Here is a 21,538-nt window from a genome sequence, read left to right as displayed (position 1 = left end):
TGTAAAGCAGAACTCCTCCTTCAATTGATGGAACTGGGATTGGAAGCTAAGATACAGGGGGCTTTGACAAGCACATTATATATATATATATATATATATATATATATATATATATATATATATATATGTGTACATATACATATATATATATATGCTAATTGTTTACAATTTGTTCACAATCCCCTTATCCTAATTTTTTTTATTTTTATCAAAAGGTGCATCAAGAAACTACAGAGTTTAGAACAGTGGGATTGCTGTCATTTTGAAAGAGTGACAAATTTGAAAATGGCTTCCTTGGTGATCTTTGAACAGTTTTGTAGGTTCCTCTGTTATTACATTCTTCCTCTGCATAGAGATGGACAGTAAAACCAGACTTTGAACATATTAAAAGGCAGAACTGCGCCCTCCCACCATCGGTGAATCAGAATGATGTGATGTTTCTGCAGTGTGTTAAGTCCATGGAATACAGTTGACCTCATACATCTTGGATAGACATGGAGGATCTGAAAAATAGAAGGAAAAAGAGGGAAGGAAGACACAGGTTAGTTGTGCCTGTTCTTTTCTGTGGCCATACATCAATACAATTTATGTTAGTTACAGTGATAAAATAAGTACAGAATGTGTGTATACATATATATATATATATATATATATATATACATTTATTTTAAGGGCAAACATTTAATACAAACGAAAAATTTACCAGACAATTTTCTTATTTAATTACAGTGATAAAATAAGTACAGAATATATATATATATATATATATATATATATATATATATATATATATATATATATATATATATATATATATATATATATATATACTGTAATTAAATAAGAAAATTGTCTGGTAAATTTTTCCTTTGTGATAAATGTTTGACCTTAAAATAAAGATAAATTGTACATTAAAAGATAAACATATTAACAGTATTAAACTTCTTAATCTCAAAATCTTAAAAAACTCTAAATAGCTATAGGGTAATGTTATTGATTTTACAAAGTAATTATCTCATAAATTAATTTGCAAATAATATCATACAAATGAATGAAATTATATATTTCAATTATGAATGGTGATCACGACAATATGATGACTATTCTTCACTTTAACATCCATTAAATAACTGCACAACCTTTACTCTTGTATTTAAGTTTCTCAGTCACACACATATTTTACTCATTTACATCTAGCGATGATAATTTACTGGAATCATTTTTTCCTGGTTTTATATTAGCTGTAAATGGGTCTTTCAAGGTAATAAAATCTTATAAGTAACAATGTATACTGATGCGCATTAATGTGTCATAAACATGTTGGTATAAAGATAAGATTTAATTAAAAGATTTTGTCCCCGCAAATGGAAACCAAATGAACAGAATGAAGAGATGGCCCTGTGTTCTCCATAGTGATTTATATCTTTTAAAAAGACACGTTGTCAACGTACAAACAGGCCAAGTTGCTCATGCATTCAAAGCACTGTCTATAAGTCATTATTTAAAACATACAAAATCAAGGCCAGCCATAAAATTATTGATATCAAAATGAGGGCATATTGGCTATATTACCTCATGCAAACCTGACAAGCTGTATTCCAAAGCAATGTTACCCAGCGTTTCCTAAATTATTTAATGTAACTTGGCCCTGTGTTTTTTCATCTTACCAATGGAAGAGAATCTGGTCATTACAACTTTATGTGTCACATGGAAGTGTCAAATGCCAATCATTTATAGTGGAAATAATCTGAAATTCAGCTGTGTCAAAGGGTGTATGAATTCAGGGTATATGAAAAGCACGTCATGAATAAAAAAAAATCTTCGTCTTCTTCTTATTCTTCTTCTTATTATTATTATTATTATTTTGTTTAGAAAATTGCATTCACAAATAAGATTTTTTATTATTTTGCATTATGTTATACTATTGTACTTATTTGACTGAACTTAATCTGGCACACAAACATACAATACATTAATGGGGAAAACATGTCTGGATAGGTTTTTAAGATTTTATATTTATGTAATAGGCCAAAATATTTGCATCTGTATTTATTTATTCACCCCCTCAGGCTGTTAGGTAGGAGTTTGAAATCGCCTGTCAGAAGAAATCTGGGGGTTGGAGTTTCCAGAGCCGTTCCTGGGACACACCCCCCCCCCCCAATAGAAATTAATGCTCTACCATTTTGATCATATTTATAGGTAAAAAGGTGGCTTTTCAGGAAACATTTTCCCTTAATTTGTGGTATATATTTATGTATTTGGATGTAAAGAACTTAAAGTTGAAATATACGTATAATGCAATTGACCAAATATAGAGAACAAGCACAGGCACAGGCAGAAAGCATGCTGAAGTTGAAGTATATCATCGGGAACCTGTGCATGGGGAGACAAGGATTCGGAACCACCCACTTCCAGCAATAGGGGAAAGCAGACTCAAGGCAGAGGAGAGACATGATCCAAGCCGAGGTCCGACAACCGGAGGAGGAAGGGCGAAGGTCCAGGGCCGTGGAACTTGGATCACAAGGAGCCTGGACAAGTGGGACCTGCCAAAGCGGAAGATCACATGGCCTGAACTTTGGAGACTGGAGCCCTTTTGCATCTCTTTCCTGCTCCGATCAGTGTACGACACTCTTCCAACACCAACAAACCTGCACAGGTGGGAAATGAGGGTGGACCCACTGTGCAAGTTATGTGGAGGGAGAGGCACGTTGGCGCACATACTGGCAGGGTGCAAGACTGCACTTAGCCAGGGGAGATACAGATGCCGTCATGACAAGGTCCTCAGAGCACTGGCTGACATCTTGGAGCAGGAGAGACGGAAAAAGCACCAGACCCACGTGAGATCTGCCCCATCCATCCGGTTCACCAGGGAGGGGGAGAAGCCACGCTCCTCCAAGAAGACCAGGAAGATCCTCCTGCAGGCGGCACAATCGTGGGAGATGAGGGTGGACCTGGGAAGAAAACTACACTTTCCCCAGGTCGTCCAAACATCCCTGAGGCCTGACATGGTCATATAATCTGAGGAGGCGAAGAGGATCATCCTGATTGAACTGACGGTCCCGTGGGAAGACGGCTGCGAAGAGGCCTCGGAGAGTACCAGGACCTGGTCCAACAATGCAGGGACAAAGGGTGGCAGGCCTGGCTATTTCCAGTTGAGGTTGGCTGCAGGGGTTTCCTGGCGCAGTCTGTGTGGAAGCTGCTCACAGCTCTGGGAATAGCAGGAAGGGAGAGGAAGACAGCTGCTCACAGGTTGGGGGAGGCAGTGGAAAGAGCCTCTTGCTGGCTCTGGAACAGGCAGGAGGAGTTGACCTGGAAGCCAGGAGAAGTTGACCCGCCAACTGGAGGACATTGTCGTTCAGGGTCGAAACGTCTGAGGAAAGTTTGATGCCACCTGACGACATCTTCTCCTGGCCGAAAGCTACAGTCATAACAAAGTGAATGAAGGTGTTAGTATCTAGATGTATCTAATAGTAAATGCACTATCCAGTAGTATCAGACAGGAAGTTGAACTTTTGCTAGTTTTAAATTACAATTAAAATCTTGACTGAAATTTAGTAGTAATCTTTTAAATATTAAACTTCCGAAACTATTCAATACTTTCTGGCTATAAGTATTTCTTTGCTTACATGTTCTTGTATGTTGATGTGTTTTTATGGAATGTAATTGTTTGTTTTATTATTTGTCACATCATATGCTACATAGGTACCTTTTGCAATTCTGTTTTTTCCTTTTTGTTTACTTTTATGCCAGTGTGCACTGATGCACACTTAGCCTACTTTTTATTCTTATTGCAAATTTCTGCTTGTGCATGTTTTTAATAAATATATAATAAATAATAAATTTGCCTGCTCTTTACCTGCCAAGGGACTACAGCTACAGCTAATCATGAGGCAGTTACTAATGGTAATAATACTAAACTGCAACAGGCTGTCCCATTATTGGAAAATAATGTACGATGGGGGTGGTGATGCTTAACCACACCCAAAGTACATTTTATTGAATTGTTTGATGACAAATATAAAATTGTGGAGTACAGAGCCAAATCAAGAAAAGAAAGTTTGTCCCAAAATATACATATGTATTGCTCTCATATATATCAGTATAAGACATCAGTGTAATATTCCATGTTTGTGCAGGGACACATGGGACCCTTTTCGATTAAATCCTGCTGGTTCTGAAAAAGAAGAAAAGAGAAGATGCTTTGTTTTTGCTCAGCACCTGGTGGCAGTGATTGTGGGGCTGCTTGTCTTGACAAGTGCTGTCATCAGTAAGGTAATGTCCTCTGACCTAAAGATTGTTTTAGCCTTTAGCAAAAACATTTTATCAGTAAAGACAAATTCAATCACTTGTTTGGTGACGTGACGAAGTGTCTCATCCCAAGAATGCTTGAGGGTGAAGTCAGCCATTCAAGTCACGCTAGGTGCAGGTGTGGCTACAGCATGGACCCTCCCCCAGGTCATCGTCATCTGTGACCACCTCACCTCCAACCACTGCAAAAGGACAATGAACACATCCCTGCTATCAATCACCTTACGCCAGACTCATCATTTCCTGAAGCCCCAGCCAATCATGTCCCAGAATTAGCAGAAGGAGGTTGTGGGCACTAACCATAGCCACCATACTGTCCCCCCCCCCCCCCCCCCCCCCCCCCCCCCCCCCCTCATTTGAAAACTCAATCCATGTAGTCAGATAATTATGAATATCCCCATTCATTCACCGAATACCCACCTCTGTATTCCTAGCAATAGCCCCTGGTGGGACCTGGGGATGGGACAAATTTAGAATGGGGGGAAGTGATGAGAAAATGAAAATAGATTGCCCCAATTCCCTTTCACAGATTGAGCCCTGTCACACGATCATAATGACACTAAAGTTAAAGTAAATATCACCTTGGTTATACAAGTGTGCTTGGAGAAATAAAGGACAGCAGCAAATTTAGTTTTGGGAAAAGATTTGCCCTGTGTCCTTTGAAAAATGTCTTTTTCAGTATTCCATAATCTCTTTATTCCCACATTCACCAGATGAACCTTTCAAAATTAAACATTTCTATGTACTTACAGGGTTCTCTGTTGGTTCTTTGCATGTTTGCAAGACCAAATTCAAAGACAAGCAAAGGCCATCCTTTCTACTTACTGATGCTGGTGTTCTGTCTGGTGGTGCCAAATGTCATGATGTTCCTCAAATCATTGTGGAAATGTGCATTCAAGAACTTTGTCACACCAAACATGAAAACTATGGGAATGGTGAGTTATTCAATTGAACTGGATAAAATCCTAAATACTGTGGCAACTAAATTTCAGTGAAAAATGTGGCATTTGTTGATTTTACTGTTGTTATTGAAGTGACAATGTAGCCACATTTGTTTCATGTAATGACATGAACAAGATTCATATTAAGTGATTGAATAGCATTAAAAACACCGGAAGTATGTGGACACCTGCCATCCAACATGTCATACAAAATTATGGGCAATAATATGGAGTTGGTCCACCCTTTGCTGCTATAACACCCTCCACTCTGCAGGGAAGGCTTTATACTAAATGTTGAAGAATGGGTGCAGGAATTTGCTTCCATTCAGCCCAGAAGAGAATTAGTGAGGTCATGCACTGATTGGGCAATTAGTCCTGGCTTGCAGCTGGCTTTCCAGAGGATTCCAAAAGGTGTTTTGCAGGCCAGTCAAGTTCTTCCACACCGAACTTGACAAAACCATTTCTATATGGTCATGCTGAAACAAGAATGTGCCATCACCAAACTGTTGCCAAAAGCTTGGAAGCACAGAATGGTCTAGAATGCATTAAGATTTTCCTTCACTGGAACTAAGGGGCCTAACCAAAACCATGAAAACAGCCCCAGATAAAGGGGTGTCCAGATAATTTTGGTCATGTAGTGTATGTTGCTTGCATCAGAGTTCCAGAATATAGGCATACTTATTGTACTACATATTGAAATTCTTGTAATATGAATGCATTAGTGTTTTTTGTTCTAAAAAAAAGCTAGGTTACAGTGACTTAATGTTTTATTTGTATTTTATTTTGTCTTACAGATCTGCTTGATTGAGGCACTGGTTTCTTTGGGAACGTCACTACTTGTGTTAATTTCCATGCCCCAGTTTGATTTTCTCACCAACCTCTTTCTCTCTGGTGGCATCTGCTTCCTTTCTTCCCTTTTACAGATCATCTTTCGTTTACAGAAAGAGAGTTGGAAAATCATCTTTCCCATTTGTTCTGTCATTCTAATAATATCTGGCTACAGCCTTTTAGCTGTAGACTTCTATGCTCGAGAATCCTCCTATGTTCCAAATGTAAACAAGGACTGCTATTTGTATGTTGCCATTGCCATCTTTGCATCTATTTTGGTTTCTTTTAATTGGTGGGAGAACCCTTTGCAAGCTAGTGGTCGTATTCAGGAGACACTTACAGAGTTGGATGGCTTTAGAGACTTTGTGTTTGTGATCACCAGCATTTTGCGGTTAGCTGTTATTTCCAGTGTATATACTTTATATTTCCAATTTTTTCAACCTGCTCCTGTGAAATGGACATATTTTTCTCATGTTCCTGAGGAGGTTCAGAATCTTGGGGTTGGGCTATTCTTCCTGCAGGCCTTTTCCTCTGTTGCATGCCACTGGTTTGGTGTAGTGGCTTGTAAGATCAATGCTATCAGATTTAGCTTCGCTTTCCCTATCTTTTTTTCTGGGCCCTCAGTTCTCATTATAGGTGTGGCATTGTTTATAACACAGTCTGGAGATCTAGATGGAATAGCCACAGCGAGTTTTACAAGCTTTTGCTCAAGTTTAGGAAACATTAAAAACCAAAACATGACAGCTGTGGTACTGTCCAAAATATCTGAAAGCTTTTGCATGACATTCCTGAACAGCCACTATAAAACCTGGCCTTTCACAATGCTGGTAATGGAAGGACTGTTCATGTGGCTTGCTCTCCTGTGTGCTACATATTACGTGTGGAATATCAAGGTCCAGAGGATAGAGCGAACCTCTCAGCTGTTTGTTCGCAGACTATACGAATCAGCCTTCATTGATCAATCCATGCTTCTGAATACGAAGATGAAGGTTAACCGAGTGAGAAACCAGGAATAGTAAGTTTCAGCTATAGTCCCACAGTAATTTCTAGTCTTACTCTATAGCTATCCAAGCTCTAAATCTTGATGGGTTGTACTTTTTTCATAGAAGTATTTGAAGTGTATTAAATGTCATCTTCATACATTTTATAGTAAATACTAATTCACATCAAGTTGTATTATTAAAAATTAAATTAAATATATAATATATTTTAGAGCCACAGGTAAGTGAAAGGATGCATTGAGTCAAATGAAGTTGTACATTAAAATCAACTTCATCAAATAAATCAATCATCAAATAAAAGTATAGATTAGGAATAATTGCGTCAACCTTTTGTGTCAATGTTTTTTACATATTACTCAAAATGAATGGCATAATGAATGCCATTCATTTTAATTGATGATACAGTGAAACACATTTTGTTTTGTCTTTTAGTCACAACGAGCTTGAAAGCTGTGTCATTTACCTTTGTGCAACTATGTGGCATGAAACCTATGATGAAATGCTTAAGATACTGACATCGATGTTTAGGTATGTGGAATTCATGTCATAACATAAATAGATGGATATTTGTAAAATATAGATGAATTATTATTATTATTATTATTGTTATTATTATTATTATTATTATTGTTGTTGTTGTTGTTGTTGTTGCTGCTGTTGTTGTTGTTTTTAGGTTGGACCGATATAGAGGAGATCCAAAAAAAGAACATAAAGATAATTTTGACTTTGAGTGCCATATATTTGTGGATGACTCATTTAAGAAAGACAAAGACAGTGATTCCACATTGGTTAATGAGTATGTAAATGACCTTACTCATGTTATCATAGAAGTGTACAGGTAGGTAAATAAATTAACTTTTCTAACTATTTGTTTGAAATGAAGTGTGTTTACAAAAATATGTATGTAATATATTTCCATAGTTAGTTTTTATATATGCTTATCTTTGAAATTAATCATATGGCTGTGTGACTTGGTTACAAATACCTAGTGTGTTTGGTGTTTGGAAGTTTTTAGCATACTGCCAGCGTATGAATCAAGCAGCCAAAACCAGACTTCGTTTTTGAAGCTCACTTCCTGGTCTTGTTGAGAGACGTTGCTCACTAGCACCACTGCGGTTGGCTCCAGTATAGGTGTTCCCATATCCGGTTTCCATGTAAGTCTTCGGTACAAATGTGGTCAAAATACAAAGTCAATAATTTTTTCTCACAAGAACAAATAGTCACAATATCTGTATTTTATTTGTCTTATGACTGTTCTTGGGCCGATTTCATGATTTATTGTGTCATTTGGGCACTTATAATATTTGTTGTGGACTAATGAGGTACAGTTTGCGTCACTTCCTGATTACTGCGGAGGACTAAGCTACAGTATGGGCTACAGTCTATGGTCACTGGGGTGGGAGGTGGCGCCTCTGGGCCTCGACATTGCGGCTCCGACTCATCGTCCATGGACCACAGTCCACCTGTGCGAAGTCAGAAAATGCAGGCATCCCATTTCGTAGTGATTTCATTATGGCGTGTGCTATTTACAGCTGCACTGATCGACCATAAAATAATCCTCCTCTGAAGTTTTTTCGGTAGCCAAGTCATTTTAATATTTCCTTTAGCCTACTTAACCAAATAATTTGTTGGCAGAAAGCATAATCAACTAACGCTTATTTGCTATATTTGATAGTCCAGTAGGCTATGCTAAAACAGTTCGCAACTTCAGCTACCAAGCCATTTGACTAGCAAACTAGCTAGCTAACCCTAACCGGCAAATATTCAATCTGTCAAATGTGTTTGACGGCTTGTCAGTCGTGTACATTCCGTAAATGTCACGGATGTGACAAAGCTACTATAATCCCGATTTTGGGATAAACTGCAGAATTTTCAGTTTCACAAAGCGAATTAAGAGTCTTAAGGTAACATACAACACACGATGAAATCACACACAAACAGAATTTAACGAAATTAACCATCATTGCAAGACTGGAATTTAGAAAGGAACATGTTTTTAGCATTTAAGAGACCGACAAGAGAATTTAAGCCAGTGGTTCTCAGAATCGGTCCTGGGGGCTCCTTGTATGTTGGTTTTTCTCCATTGGTTTTGATGATCTACAAGAAAAAACAAATAATTAGAAATTCATTTTTGTCTTCATGCACCAGGTGGAAAACTTGCTCTACAAAGTGCATTGTCATATTTGCACACCTGCAGATCAGTTATTAAAATACTTGGTAGATTTGTTAATCATTACTGACAGTGTTAATTTTTATTCGTTTAAAAGTGACTTGCGAACGATCGGTCAGCTAGCGTCACCCAGCGAGTGAACACCATAAACAGCGGTGGAGTAACCGTTATTGGCTCATTAACTGACTGTGGTGAAAACCTACGGTGATAACTTGCTTGGTTATCACCGTAGGTTTCAACAGCAGGTCTACCAGATAGTTATATGAAAATTAGCCTAGTCAAAAATCACCAGTACACATCTCTGATTGATTGACCATCAGTGTAGTCGATGTTCTTCCCCTGTGGTTCATATTGCTAATGCGTGAGCTAACCACGCTCACTGCCTACCTAGCTCACTGGCAAGCTGATATGCTAGCTAAGCATATTCGGTGATGGTTTGCTGAGAAACATAAATTGAAGATAACTGAACATAATTATATTATTAATGTCATACATGTAACGTGATTATATGACACAGTACAGCCATGGATGGAAATTAAACATTTGATAATTAAAACATAACGGCAGTCAGCTTACCTCGTTCGTTCCGGGTGATGGACTTTTCCGCACCGGATTGTCAATCACACTGTGTAAAAATCACAGAACCGCTGAACTCTATGGTTTTGGCTCCAAATCAAAAACATGGCCGCGCCCACCATTGAGCTTCAAAACGTGTTTTCGAGACCCACGGAGAGTCAATGGGTAACGTCACAGTAGCTTTGTCCATATTTTTTACAGTCCCTGGTATGAATACACAGAATACCAATTGTTTTCAGGCAGCTAAAGATGGTAGCCATTGGTAGAAGTACTGTAGGCAGCAAAGTCACTGAAATTCTTATTTGGATGGGTAGTATATGGAGAGGCAAAGAAAAAATCATTTATATTTCTTTTGGGTGAAATATCACATTTTCAGGGATATTTTATTTGGAAAAATGTACTGAGTTTAGTAATAATTTACATTTAACAAATATACTGAATTCTTTTTCATTTTGCAGGGTGTTTACAAACAAAGAACCTGATGATGTGTCAATCATTGAAACGCCATATGGAGGTCGATTACTGCTTGTGATGCCAGAAGGAAATATGTTGTACATTCATCTGAAAGATAAACAACTTATCCGAAACAAAAAGAGATGGTCACAGGTGGAAACATTTTTATTAGTCTATTCCCTATTGTTTCCTGCCTCTAGCCCAATGCATGCTGGGATAGGCTCCAGCACCCCCCGTGACCCTGCTCAGGATAAGCGAGTGTAGATAATGAATGGATGGATGGATATTCCCTATTGTTGTATTAATATTTTTTGTGAATAATAGGAGCTTTTTAAGTGGTGTACACGCTGGAGCATTATTGTGTGTTGTCTTTGTTGTCACTGAAATTGTTCTGATGTCTGTTCTTATATATGATCTAAATATCTGTGGAGTTTTGTACATTTTTTCTAGTATATCAGACTCAGTACACAAATAGGAAACATTGATCAATGGAATGGCACATGATTGGTCATAATGCCAACCACAGAAAGGAGGGTTTCTGTTAACAGGTTATTCCCTGACACATAATCAATAGTGATGCCTATTGTCCATTTCTTGACCGGTACAATGGCTGCACAGGTGCGAGAACTCAGAAGAAGTGATGTAAAAAAAAGTTGACTAAAAGTAAGTGGTGATTGTTGGATGGATTTCAGAGGATTTCCTTGTCAGGGTTCCACTGAATTTGCAGATGATTTTGTAGTAAGCTATTGGGTTTTGCTTATAGTTATCATTGGGCATTTATAATTGGGAATGAAAGAAACAAATAGGACCAAAGCATTTTAAGCATTTTATTGATCTCTGTCTTTTTAAAGGTCTTTTTCATTATGAACGTTTTTCCAATATTGTTTCTGTGTTTCAGATCATGTATTTGTACTATTTGCTTGGCTGGAAAGGCTATATTGCCAAAAATCCTCAAAAAATAACAGTAAGTTTTTCTATTTTCATTTATTACAAAAAATAACATTTCATGAAGGTCTGAATAAAAAGTAAGGGCAATGAATGCTTCATCTTTAATGTCATATTCATACCCAAAACGTTTCCAGTTTGTTAGTTTTTTTATTTTTTTGGGGGGAGGGTGGTGATCCTGATATTTTTAATTGGGTGGATTTGAAAAGTGGAAAGTCATAAAAACTAGAGAAGCTCTGATATCATACTTTTTGCTAATATCAGTAGCCAGAAATCATTGGTTATATCATAGCCAATAACAGATGATTTATGACATTTATGTCTGAGAACACATTACACGAATTAACGCTAACTACATTATTCTATTGGGACGTAATATGATTACAAGCAAATTAGCTGGCTAGTTCCGTTCCAATGACCGAGGTTTAAAAACATTAAATTCATTATTAGTGTGTTTTTAAAAAAAGTGGACTCATTTCAGTAAGGGATGGTGCTGAATACAAATACCATATTTGGCAACTCAAATAATGCATTCTCCCCAAATGTTTTCTCCTCTCTAATTTGGCCAATATTATTCGGATTCTGATCTTTTTTCCCACCTCTTTGATGCGATTCGCTCAGAAGTCAGCAGCAAGTTTCTCAATGTGACAAGACAGGACAGATAGACAGGAAGTGAGAGTTTCCCTTACCAGAGCGCCACCATGGGGCTTTGGGGACTTTAAAATTAAAATTACTCTAATGCCATAAATGCTATATCCTCCTCCTTACAGTGGTGTTACTAGGGTTGGTGACACCCGGTGTGGTCGACCGTTGGTGTCATCTGATATTGTCGATGGGGGCGGGGGGGGAGCAAGGAATTGCGTGTTATGCATTCAAATGACAAAGCGCTTCTCGTCACATTCATACCGCTAATGAAATCAGCCAGCAGTAAACTGCATTGGAGAAATGAGCTGTTTCAACCCGTCGCTTCACAAAACACTGCACACAAAATTTATTGCCAGTCATTTCGGTGTCACCCCCCTCTAATGGTGTCACCCAGTGCAGTTTGCACCCCCCGCACCCCCCTAGTGATGCCTCTGCCTCCTTACACGAGTTTCCAAAATATTTGGTCTCAAAATAACCGCGTTGCCAGATAATGGATAATAGGTGCTTTTACCCAGGTGCTTTTACCCAGGTGTGAACATGTAATTATCTACTCCTGTATGCTATTCAGCAACTGAATGATGGCGCTTTGATACAGATTTCCCAATGAATCGCTATTAAAATTAATTTTGCACATATTATCACACAAAATTAATTCACTGCAATTGTGTGATGAAGTTGATTAAGCCTTTAGAGTGGGGATAAATAATTGCGAATGCTGTAGTTATAGAAATGATAGGCTTGGAACTTGCTACTGATATATTTTCAGGTTTTCTCTCAAATTGAGATTTTGACTGAACAGAGCAGCCACGTGACAGCTGTGTGACAAATGTCATTGATCTGTGCGCAAGCAGTCCCAGCAAACCACCAAGCCTGCGAGAAATTATTTAATATTGCACTTTGTATTTCTTTTGGATTATGGGCTATTTCTATTTTGTGTTTTGTCATGCATATTTTAGCGCTTTTCTTAGTGTTCTTGTGATATGCCTCAATACATTTTCCCTTAGCCATTATAACGAAACCGTGATAATATGTTTTTGTAATCTTTATTAAATTAGATCAATGCTGGTGCAGAAATCATCAATGCTGTCATACTGGATATTTGTGATGCCACTGGACATCAGCGTGATGGCAGTAGGTAGCAAAAAAATGTGACCTTTCGAGTGTTAAAACATTACAGACACAGGTTGTTGGCTAATGACACACCCAGCACTGGCTCACAGAAACATACCCTTTGCAAGTACAAGAATGTAAATGACGACGCCAGGCTGACGCACTGCAAATGTTCAGCTTGGTTTTACATACTCCAGGTGCATACTTATGTCCATGTGTGAGGTAATAAACCCAAGTCCTGAAGGGCGCAATCCAGGACAGTTGTGAAAGACTAAGTGGAAAAAAGCACAAATCGAAGAAGATGGATTCACCCCTTTGTTACCTGCCATAATGGCGCTCGCTACAACGCTTGAAACTGCGGCTCACGCTTGCGTTGCGTTAAGAATTTCAGGTTTTACATTTTAAAACACAACTACACGTGAAATCAACTTTATGTAAGCAAAGGAGATTGTCTTCACAACATGCAACTTGGTGAAGTTTGAGTAAGAATATAATAGCTGAAGATGTATTCCACCCAGGTAAGCTTTTTGGTTTTTTCTTATCCAAGCTTATGCAAATCAAACATACAACTTCAACAAAGAGGGAAGAAAAAGCATTAACAAACAAACAAAAAAAACATGTTAGCCTTATATTCTGTAGTTTTTAAAAATTTCATTAGGAGTTCATAGCATACAATAGTTCATAATAAAAATGAGGAACTATTTTTTTAATTATAAAAGTATTTTTTTATCATGCAATTATGTATGGTCATTTTAATGTTTACCCATTCATGGATCAGTCCTACCAAAATCCAGAGGTTCATTCTGTTTGTATTTAAGTTTCATTAAAAAAATTCATGATCTCTAATTTAACCATCTGTGATTTTCCTAAAAAATCACTTTCCTTTGATATAAACTTTGGGTTTCTCTTTTCCCGTGGCAGGCTTTAAGTGAGTATATGAGCTCTATTTTCCTGAATCAATGTCGCACGGCACATGGATGCAGTCAATGGCTTGGCGTGTGGGCACACTGGGCGTGGCTATTGTATGTTTGTATTTTTGAGAGCAGAGGCGAGGAGTGCACAGCACAAAGCATGCAGTGCAGGTGGAAAATAGGCTGGATTATGCTGAATATATTATTAGTGGGTGTGATAGAACTGGATTCATTCATTGTCAATCAAATGATCTCTTTTCCCTTTAAGTGCACTGCTAATTTCCATGTTCTAGCACTGCGAAGGAATATGAGGATAAGGATATACTAATCAGAAGTCTCTCCCACAATGTTCTTTTTCAGAAGATGCAGAGTTGTGCTGGCACTTATTTAGAAAATTGAGTTTGGCAAACTTATTAACAAGAGAGATTCCTTTGAATTAGAATTTTCTCCAATCAGAATTAAAATAAAACATTGCCTAAAAAATGTATAAAATTTTAATTTGACATTTCGCTAGCTAAATGGCTTTAACATGCTATGCTATAACTAAGAAACAATAACAATTGTATGTTGAAGTTTTATTAAAGGAGTAACATGGTGGTTGAACGTGACACTTCCCAGTTGTCTTTAGGCAACAACAAAACAAATGTGTATAATTTTTTTATTATTCAGTCATTTCAACGTACTTTAAAACGTATCTTTCTAAGCCTAAATTTCCCACTATAAAAGTTCACCCGAACCGTCTGGGCGTGGTAATGAGAACTGTCAGTTAGCTATGATTGACAGACCGTGCCCCGTTACCATAGCTACCCCCATGATACGCGCTCTTTTAGGGAGACTGAATTTTCACAAGCTAGCTAGCTTAGTAGTATATCAAGTATCGATAGATAGCTAAGGTAAGGACGTTGACTTGTATCCAATTATAATTTTTGCTATCTAGCTACCCAAGTTAAGATAAAAGCACAACTATAACGTCCTTATAAAAGCAAACTAGCTAGCTAACGTTATCGATAACATTGCCTTATGAAAGCAAACTACCTAGCTAGCTAACGTTAGCTAGCTAGATAAATGAATATAATCAGAAATAATCTAATAGTCCTTAAAAGGCACTCTAATTTAAGTGAACCTAAAGTTAGTCAAATATTTGCATTGTCTTGCCTGTAAGCCAGCGGCGCAAACTATGGGTCTCGAGTTATCCATGGGTTTACGGGGCGTGGAAAGGGGAGTGGTTACTGTATTCGTGACGCACCAAGTTGACAACTTTCTCAACTGGTTGAAAATAGGACGAAAATTTAAAACGCATATTTCTACAAAAATACAGAACGGACATATTTAATACTTTACTCATGTGTTTCTTCAATGCCTCTTGTGCAAATAGCACATAAAACCGAGAAAGTGTGAAAATCACCATGGTACTCCTTTAAGCAAAATAAAACCAGGAAAGATCATACAATGGTAGCGATCCTGGTCATAGCAATAAAATGAAAGAAACATTATCACACACAAGTACATCATTAATCCATAACAATGGCTTTAATGAGTTAACAATGAGTTAACTGAACAGAGCAGAATTGGATGAGTTGTGGTTTTGTCATGTTTTAAATACAATTATTTTAATTATTTAAAATAATTGTATTTTAAATTATTAAAATCATAGTTTCCACCTGGTTTCCACCTCACATACAAGAATTAATTTCTTTTTTTTTTTAAGACAATTAACTATAAATGCAAAGTATGCCTTTTTCTGCTTCTGAGATTTATGTCAAAGTCAACATAGACAGCATATGATCCACAAAAACCATAGGCTTTTGATTAGACTATAATCATATTCACATTGCATGGGAAAGCCCTAAAATTAGCAATCCACCATACACTGGGCTACGATTTGTGCTGTAGACCTGGTCTGAGCAGGTGGGCGGTGAGGTTGACAGTAGCAGAGTAGACCAACATGAAAATTGCAATGAGCTGAAATAAAATTGTAATGCACTGCTTTATCTTCACTGATACACCCCCAGCAGTGGCTGTCCACCCACTTGGCGAGTCAAAAAATTACCAAACGACTTAGGCAAGTCAAAATCCATGACAAAAATGCCACTTCACCGGTGCTGCAGCTCACAACACGGCAGGCGCCAGCCAGATGATAGAGCCCTACAAGTCAATGCCATTCTTCAGTCAAAAGGATGACTGTGAAGTGCAGTATGAAAGCATGTTTTTAAATGGCATTATACAAAAACAAGGATTGATTGATGTACTGATGCGCCTCTCGGGATGTCACCCAGGAGCCCTGTATGTCTGCTCAAATTAAAGAAAGATTCTTTGTAAATCCTGTCCTCCCTGGCCCTACCCCTAACTTTAACCTGAACACCCTTACAACAATGGAAATTACTTAAAAGATGTTTTAATTCTTCATTTTATTGTCCCCTGCCATCTTTTTTTTTGTTGCCAAGAATCATTTTAGAAACATTTTTGGCCAATTTACAACAAGCAAAAAAGTATTAAAACAACACATCAGGAAATAATTTACTAATTTCAGTTTACCGGACCTTTAACTATATTCATGTTTACTGTTTACTTGTATTGTCTGCACTGCCTTTTACAGAGGCAGAACGATCCATGTCGTGCAAGTCTTGTATCTCTGGATGGGGAAAGTTTCCTTTTGCCAACATATGGCAATGACAGCAAGAGAAGGCACATTTCTGATGACAACACATACATTTTGGCATTGGATGGGGATACTGATTTCCACCCAGCAGCATTGATCCTACTCGTTGACCGTCTTAGAATGTACGAGAATGTGGGGGCAGCATGTGGAAGAATCCATCCAACTGGAATGGGTAAGGCGGTGTGGTGTTCTGTAAGTGTGCTTCATACAAGACCACATTTCCAACTGTTTCAGTGGTATGGTATGCAAATTGACCTCTAATCCCTGGATCATACATGCAGTACCTCACCAGAACCCATTAACATCTTAATCCAAATGGCTAATCCAGCTGCATGATTCAATTTGTAAAATGAAATTTATGCATATGTTTTACTATGTATTAATATCTATAATAGTGTAACATCATCAATAGATTAATTACTAAAATTAGTTTTAAAGAACAGTTTTGTCAGAGTTGGAGGTTGTTGTTTAATAGCTGGCAAATCAATTGTGTTGCAGCTGTCATAGAATGAGATTTCCTCTGAATGAAATACAAATGTGAAAGTACTGATGTACCATTTTTCTCATTACTGTGTAAACTCGAGCGACGTGGGCTTTTTTTTTTCATTCCAGGACCAATGGTGTGGTATCAGAAGTTTGAGTATGCTGTGGGGCATTGGCTCCAGAAAACAGCTGAGCATGTATTTGGGTCAGTGCTCTGCAGTCCTGGATGCTTCAGTCTGTTCAGAGGGTCAGCACTAATGGATGACAATGTGTTGAGAAGATATACTACAACTGCTGGCAAAGCATCGGAGTATGTTCAATATGATCAAGGTGAACTTTCATATATTTTAACAAGTCAAATGTACTTTAGATTTGACTGTATTACTAGAAGAACTGTGAACTGTGGGGGTGTAAATTCAAATAAATAATTATTGAGCTAATTATTGGAGAAAACATACTCACAAGGGACAGTAATCTCATTCATGTTGAATGAAGTTTACTTAACAAATCTGACATCTTCAAATTAACACATTGGCCATGTACACACTGCAGAAAAACACGGTCACTCCTCACTGAGGTGCTTAATCCTGTTAAGTTCACACACAGTTTGGTTGTAGAATATAGTGACAACCACCTTCTACAACTGCAGTCACTACCTGAAATATTCAGGTATTGACTACTGAATTTAACTTTGGTTGCTGATGGTCTGTGCAGTGTGTACCAGAACCACACCAAACAACTAGTTGTTATGAGTGATGTAAGATGTATGGCAAGCTCTTCTTAACATTTAATAGCATGTTTAATAACAAGTTTTGATTATCTAAAATGTGAATTCCAGATATCTCCATTTAAATGATGACTAATCGTAACTCAAATTCGAGATATCTCCACAATAGTTCTGACTAGTCATAATAAGTGAAACTAAGATATTACTAGTCAAAATACAATTGCAGGTATCTTGAACTAAATATCTTCTGACTAAACTAAAGTGAAGATATCTTGAATTTGAGTTATTACTAGTCAAAAGTCCTTAAACACTTTCTCCCAAAGCATTTATAAAGGCAATTTTCACCTGGGTGTAATACTTTAAAATAAAGCCTTACAAATTTGTGGCAACACACAGCAGAGAGCTTATGACAGTATTTGAAGGGCACATGTGTGCCATCAAGACTATGTATCAAAAATCTAGGAAATATGTGAAGAATTATTCATGGTATACATAAAATATATACTTATATACATAAAAATGCAACTGTACTGTTTATTTCACAAAATTTGCATGAGCTAGCATCAAAATTATTCTAAAAAAATTACCCCCAACCTTTCCACCACTGCAAAAAAAGATTGAGCAGATAACTAAAAGCAGTGAAATTTAGCAAGGGTTTTTCCATGATGTCCTAAAACCTCCAAATTGCACATTTTGGATAATGTTTTGAACACATAATCTACACCACAAAAACAGATTCATCACTCAAAATCATATATTTTGAACAGATAAGAGGAGAATCATCTAATGTCTTTTAAGTGTCAATATCTTAGAAGAATTAACATTATGTTCAGTGCTGAAATACGTGGGTTAGCTGGCAGGAATGACAAGTGAAAATTAGTATTAATTTGGATTGAACTCACTTTGGTGTTTCTAAAGTTACTGCTGCGAACCTATTGCCAGGAAATTCGTCCATTTGAAGCTTTACAAAAGAGAGAGAGAGACGGTCTGTACCTCTGGCAGTGACAGTGACAATTGGAGCTTGCATCTGCAAGTGTGTTGTTCACATTCTGAACATGTTAATCGAAGGAAAATTATCTGATGTAAAATTGTAAACATCAACAAAATATATATCTGCGCTATTTGCACAAAAAGAACAACTAGCCAAACTTGCCAAGTCTTGCTGAAAAGCTGTTGGACAAGTGGCATACAGAATGTTGATGTGGAATAAGAAGAAATAATAGTGCGAACACTATCTCACTTTTTCAATGAACTTAAATGCCCTCCAGTGGGGCCATAACTTTGTCTAGAACCCCATCTTTGAGCAAAGCTCCATGTTATAAACATGAAAATGAAGCCACTAATTGAGATACACTTTTTCAAACTCTTCAAATACTTTTGTTGCAGTGGGTTGGGGACCACATAGAGACTAGTACATAATTTACTGTTACTTCAATACTGTTATTTCCCGGTGTTAAGGGCAGAGATTTGTTGTGTTAATCAAACAGAATTCCGTTAAGAGAGTCGTCGTTTGGTGATGTGAGAGTCCTGCGACGGTTATGTTTTTCCCCTGTTCTGTGAAGATTAAAAATAAAAGGACATCGCATGTTCTTTGCAGTCAATAAAGTCTCACTGAGCTTTTATTTCCGACAACTCCTACATTGGTGACCTCATATCACTTTAAGACAATTCCAAAGACGTTAATCGAGATGGCAACAAACACAAGCCGTGCTTCCTCTTCAGAGAGCTGTTCATGCAGCAGCTACCACTGTAGGTAGTCTACTCTTCCATTACGAACTGGCCAGGGAGGCTGACAAATTCTTCTCTGCAAGCCATCAATGCAGCGCAGCCACGCAGGGCCCCACCCACACTAAGTTAACACTCTCTGCAGATGGCGTTGCCACAGGATGTCCCCAAAACCATGGTCAGCATGCCGTTTAGCCTTTTCGAATATCTTCCGCAAGCCATTCGGTCTCAAAAACACAGCTCAGGCTTTCCAACGCCTGATGGACACCGTGTTACGTGACATGCCGTTTCTATTTGTCTACCTGGACGACATCATTATTGCCAGTGCCTCCAGGACAAAGTACATGTCTCACCTACGGGCCCTTTTTGAGCGCCTCAGTCAGCACAGCCTGATCGTAAATCTGGCCAAGTGCCAGTTTGGCCAGTCCTCCATCGATTTTCCTCAGGCGCCGCAAAGGACGGGACGGTACCACTGCCATCGAAAGTGGAAGCTGTGTGCAATTTTTCTCACCCCCTCACTGTGAAAAGCCTGCAGGAGTTTTTAGGCAGGGTAAACTTTTACCACCGGTTCGTTCCCCGGGCGGCTCAGCACATGTAACCCCTTTACGAGGCCCTCAAAGGCAAGCTCGCCAAGCACACAGTTGACTGGTCTGAGGAGGTGACCAAGGCTTTAGCGAACATGAAAAAAGTCCTGGCTACTTCAACCATGCTGGCTGCCCAATGTGCTTTGCCATGTCCAAAGTTTCCGAACCATGGTCAGCCCATCAGCATTCTTTCATCATGGGGTTCATGACAGACATCCAGCATGTCGCTAATAAGGACAACCTTGTCGCTGTCTCTCACAAGCCGTCGTCAGCACTAGACCTTGTTATTGTCACGGGTTGGACTACCTTTTAACCACCAGAGGGTGCCAAAGGCTCTTTGTTGCTCTGGACACTGGTTAGCCTCCCTTGTTATGTTGACCCAGCCCTCTTGCTAACTTGCCCACCTGTACCTCATTGTCTGTCATGTGCCTTGTTTTCTCAGTGTATTTAAGCCCGGTCCTCTGTCTATGTCTTTTGCTAAGTCTTCGTGATTCCTTGGTGTTTCTCAAGCTCAAGCGCCTTTTTTTGACCCCGCTGAATAGTTCGCCTGATTCGACCTGGACTGTTATCGGTAATCTCTTTTGGATTTTCCCTTGCTGGTGTGTTGGCTGTTTCACGGACTGATCTGTTGTGTTTGACTTTGGCTCTGTTTTTTGGATTACTTACTGGACTTGTTCAGTCTGCTTGTAACTTTTTCCCTGCTTAGGAGTGTTATCTTTGTCTAGTTCGAGTTTTTGAATTTTTGTGTTTTTTGGTTGTGGATTAAAGACCTACTGAACTCCTGCTTGTGTTGCTCTGCACTTGAGTCACCTCCAGTCTCTGGTAGCGCAGTGGACTAGGTGTTTGTTGCCACACGGGGGACCAGGGTTCAAGCCCCCAGTCTGACAGTTATTGACTATGGCCGCATGCCAGTTGATCAGGCTTCTGACTTGGAGGTCCAAGTCTACAGGACGGTCATCACAGGTCTTCAGTGTCACGTTCGATGACACTGGCATCACACTCCTGTGCAACATCTCCACTGGGGAGACACGACCTGTCATGCCAGATGTGTGGAGATGGCAGGTTTTTGACACCATCCACATCCTTTCCCACCCGGGCAGGAAGCCATCACAAATGTCTGCTGTACAAAATACTGCTGTACTAAAGAGAGCATGAAGTAATGAGATAAATGAACTAAACAGATTCTTGTCAAATTGAGTTGAAAATAGCGCCCAACCTAGCTAACAGCGCTAGCTTGAATATGAGCAGAGGCATTTCGGATTACAGACACATACACATAGACAAAGGAGTATATTCCGAAAGTGAATGCAATGTAAGTACATTACATATAGACATTTAAAACTTAATTCTGAAGGATGTATTTGATTATCTGATATACTGTTCTGAAAGCTGAAGGGGTATACGATTTTCATGCAAAAATAAACAAGACCGGGTAACCGTATAAAGTACACAAAAAAAATAAAACTTTATGA

At 38.4% G+C, this 21,538-nt stretch overlaps 1 protein-coding gene across 1 annotated transcript in view; it reads left to right on the top strand.

Moving 5' to 3' along the window:
• The first annotated feature begins 222 nt into the window (after positions 1 to 222).
• The window catches only part of LOC118220348 (chitin synthase chs-2-like), a 34,661-nt gene continuing 13,345 nt past the window's right edge, over positions 223 to 21,538 (top strand). Inside the window, exons 1-10 of the mRNA XM_035404219.1 lie at positions 223 to 541; positions 4,137 to 4,272; positions 5,061 to 5,243; positions 6,044 to 7,092; positions 7,511 to 7,606; positions 7,752 to 7,916; positions 10,283 to 10,430; positions 11,176 to 11,241; positions 16,485 to 16,719; positions 17,160 to 17,360. Coding sequence (XP_035260110.1) covers positions 495 to 541; positions 4,137 to 4,272; positions 5,061 to 5,243; positions 6,044 to 7,092; positions 7,511 to 7,606; positions 7,752 to 7,916; positions 10,283 to 10,430; positions 11,176 to 11,241; positions 16,485 to 16,719; positions 17,160 to 17,360 — 2,326 coding nt within the window. The 5' untranslated portion in view covers positions 223 to 494. The remainder of the gene's footprint in view (positions 542 to 4,136; positions 4,273 to 5,060; positions 5,244 to 6,043; positions 7,093 to 7,510; positions 7,607 to 7,751; positions 7,917 to 10,282; positions 10,431 to 11,175; positions 11,242 to 16,484; positions 16,720 to 17,159; positions 17,361 to 21,538) is intronic.

Source organism: Anguilla anguilla, chromosome 2 (genome assembly GCF_013347855.1).
Source record: "Anguilla anguilla isolate fAngAng1 chromosome 2, fAngAng1.pri, whole genome shotgun sequence".
NCBI classification, from domain to species: domain Eukaryota; kingdom Metazoa; phylum Chordata; class Actinopteri; order Anguilliformes; family Anguillidae; genus Anguilla; species Anguilla anguilla.
The sequence above is the reverse complement of the archived record's forward strand: the minus strand, read 5'-3'. Positions and strand labels throughout refer to the sequence as shown.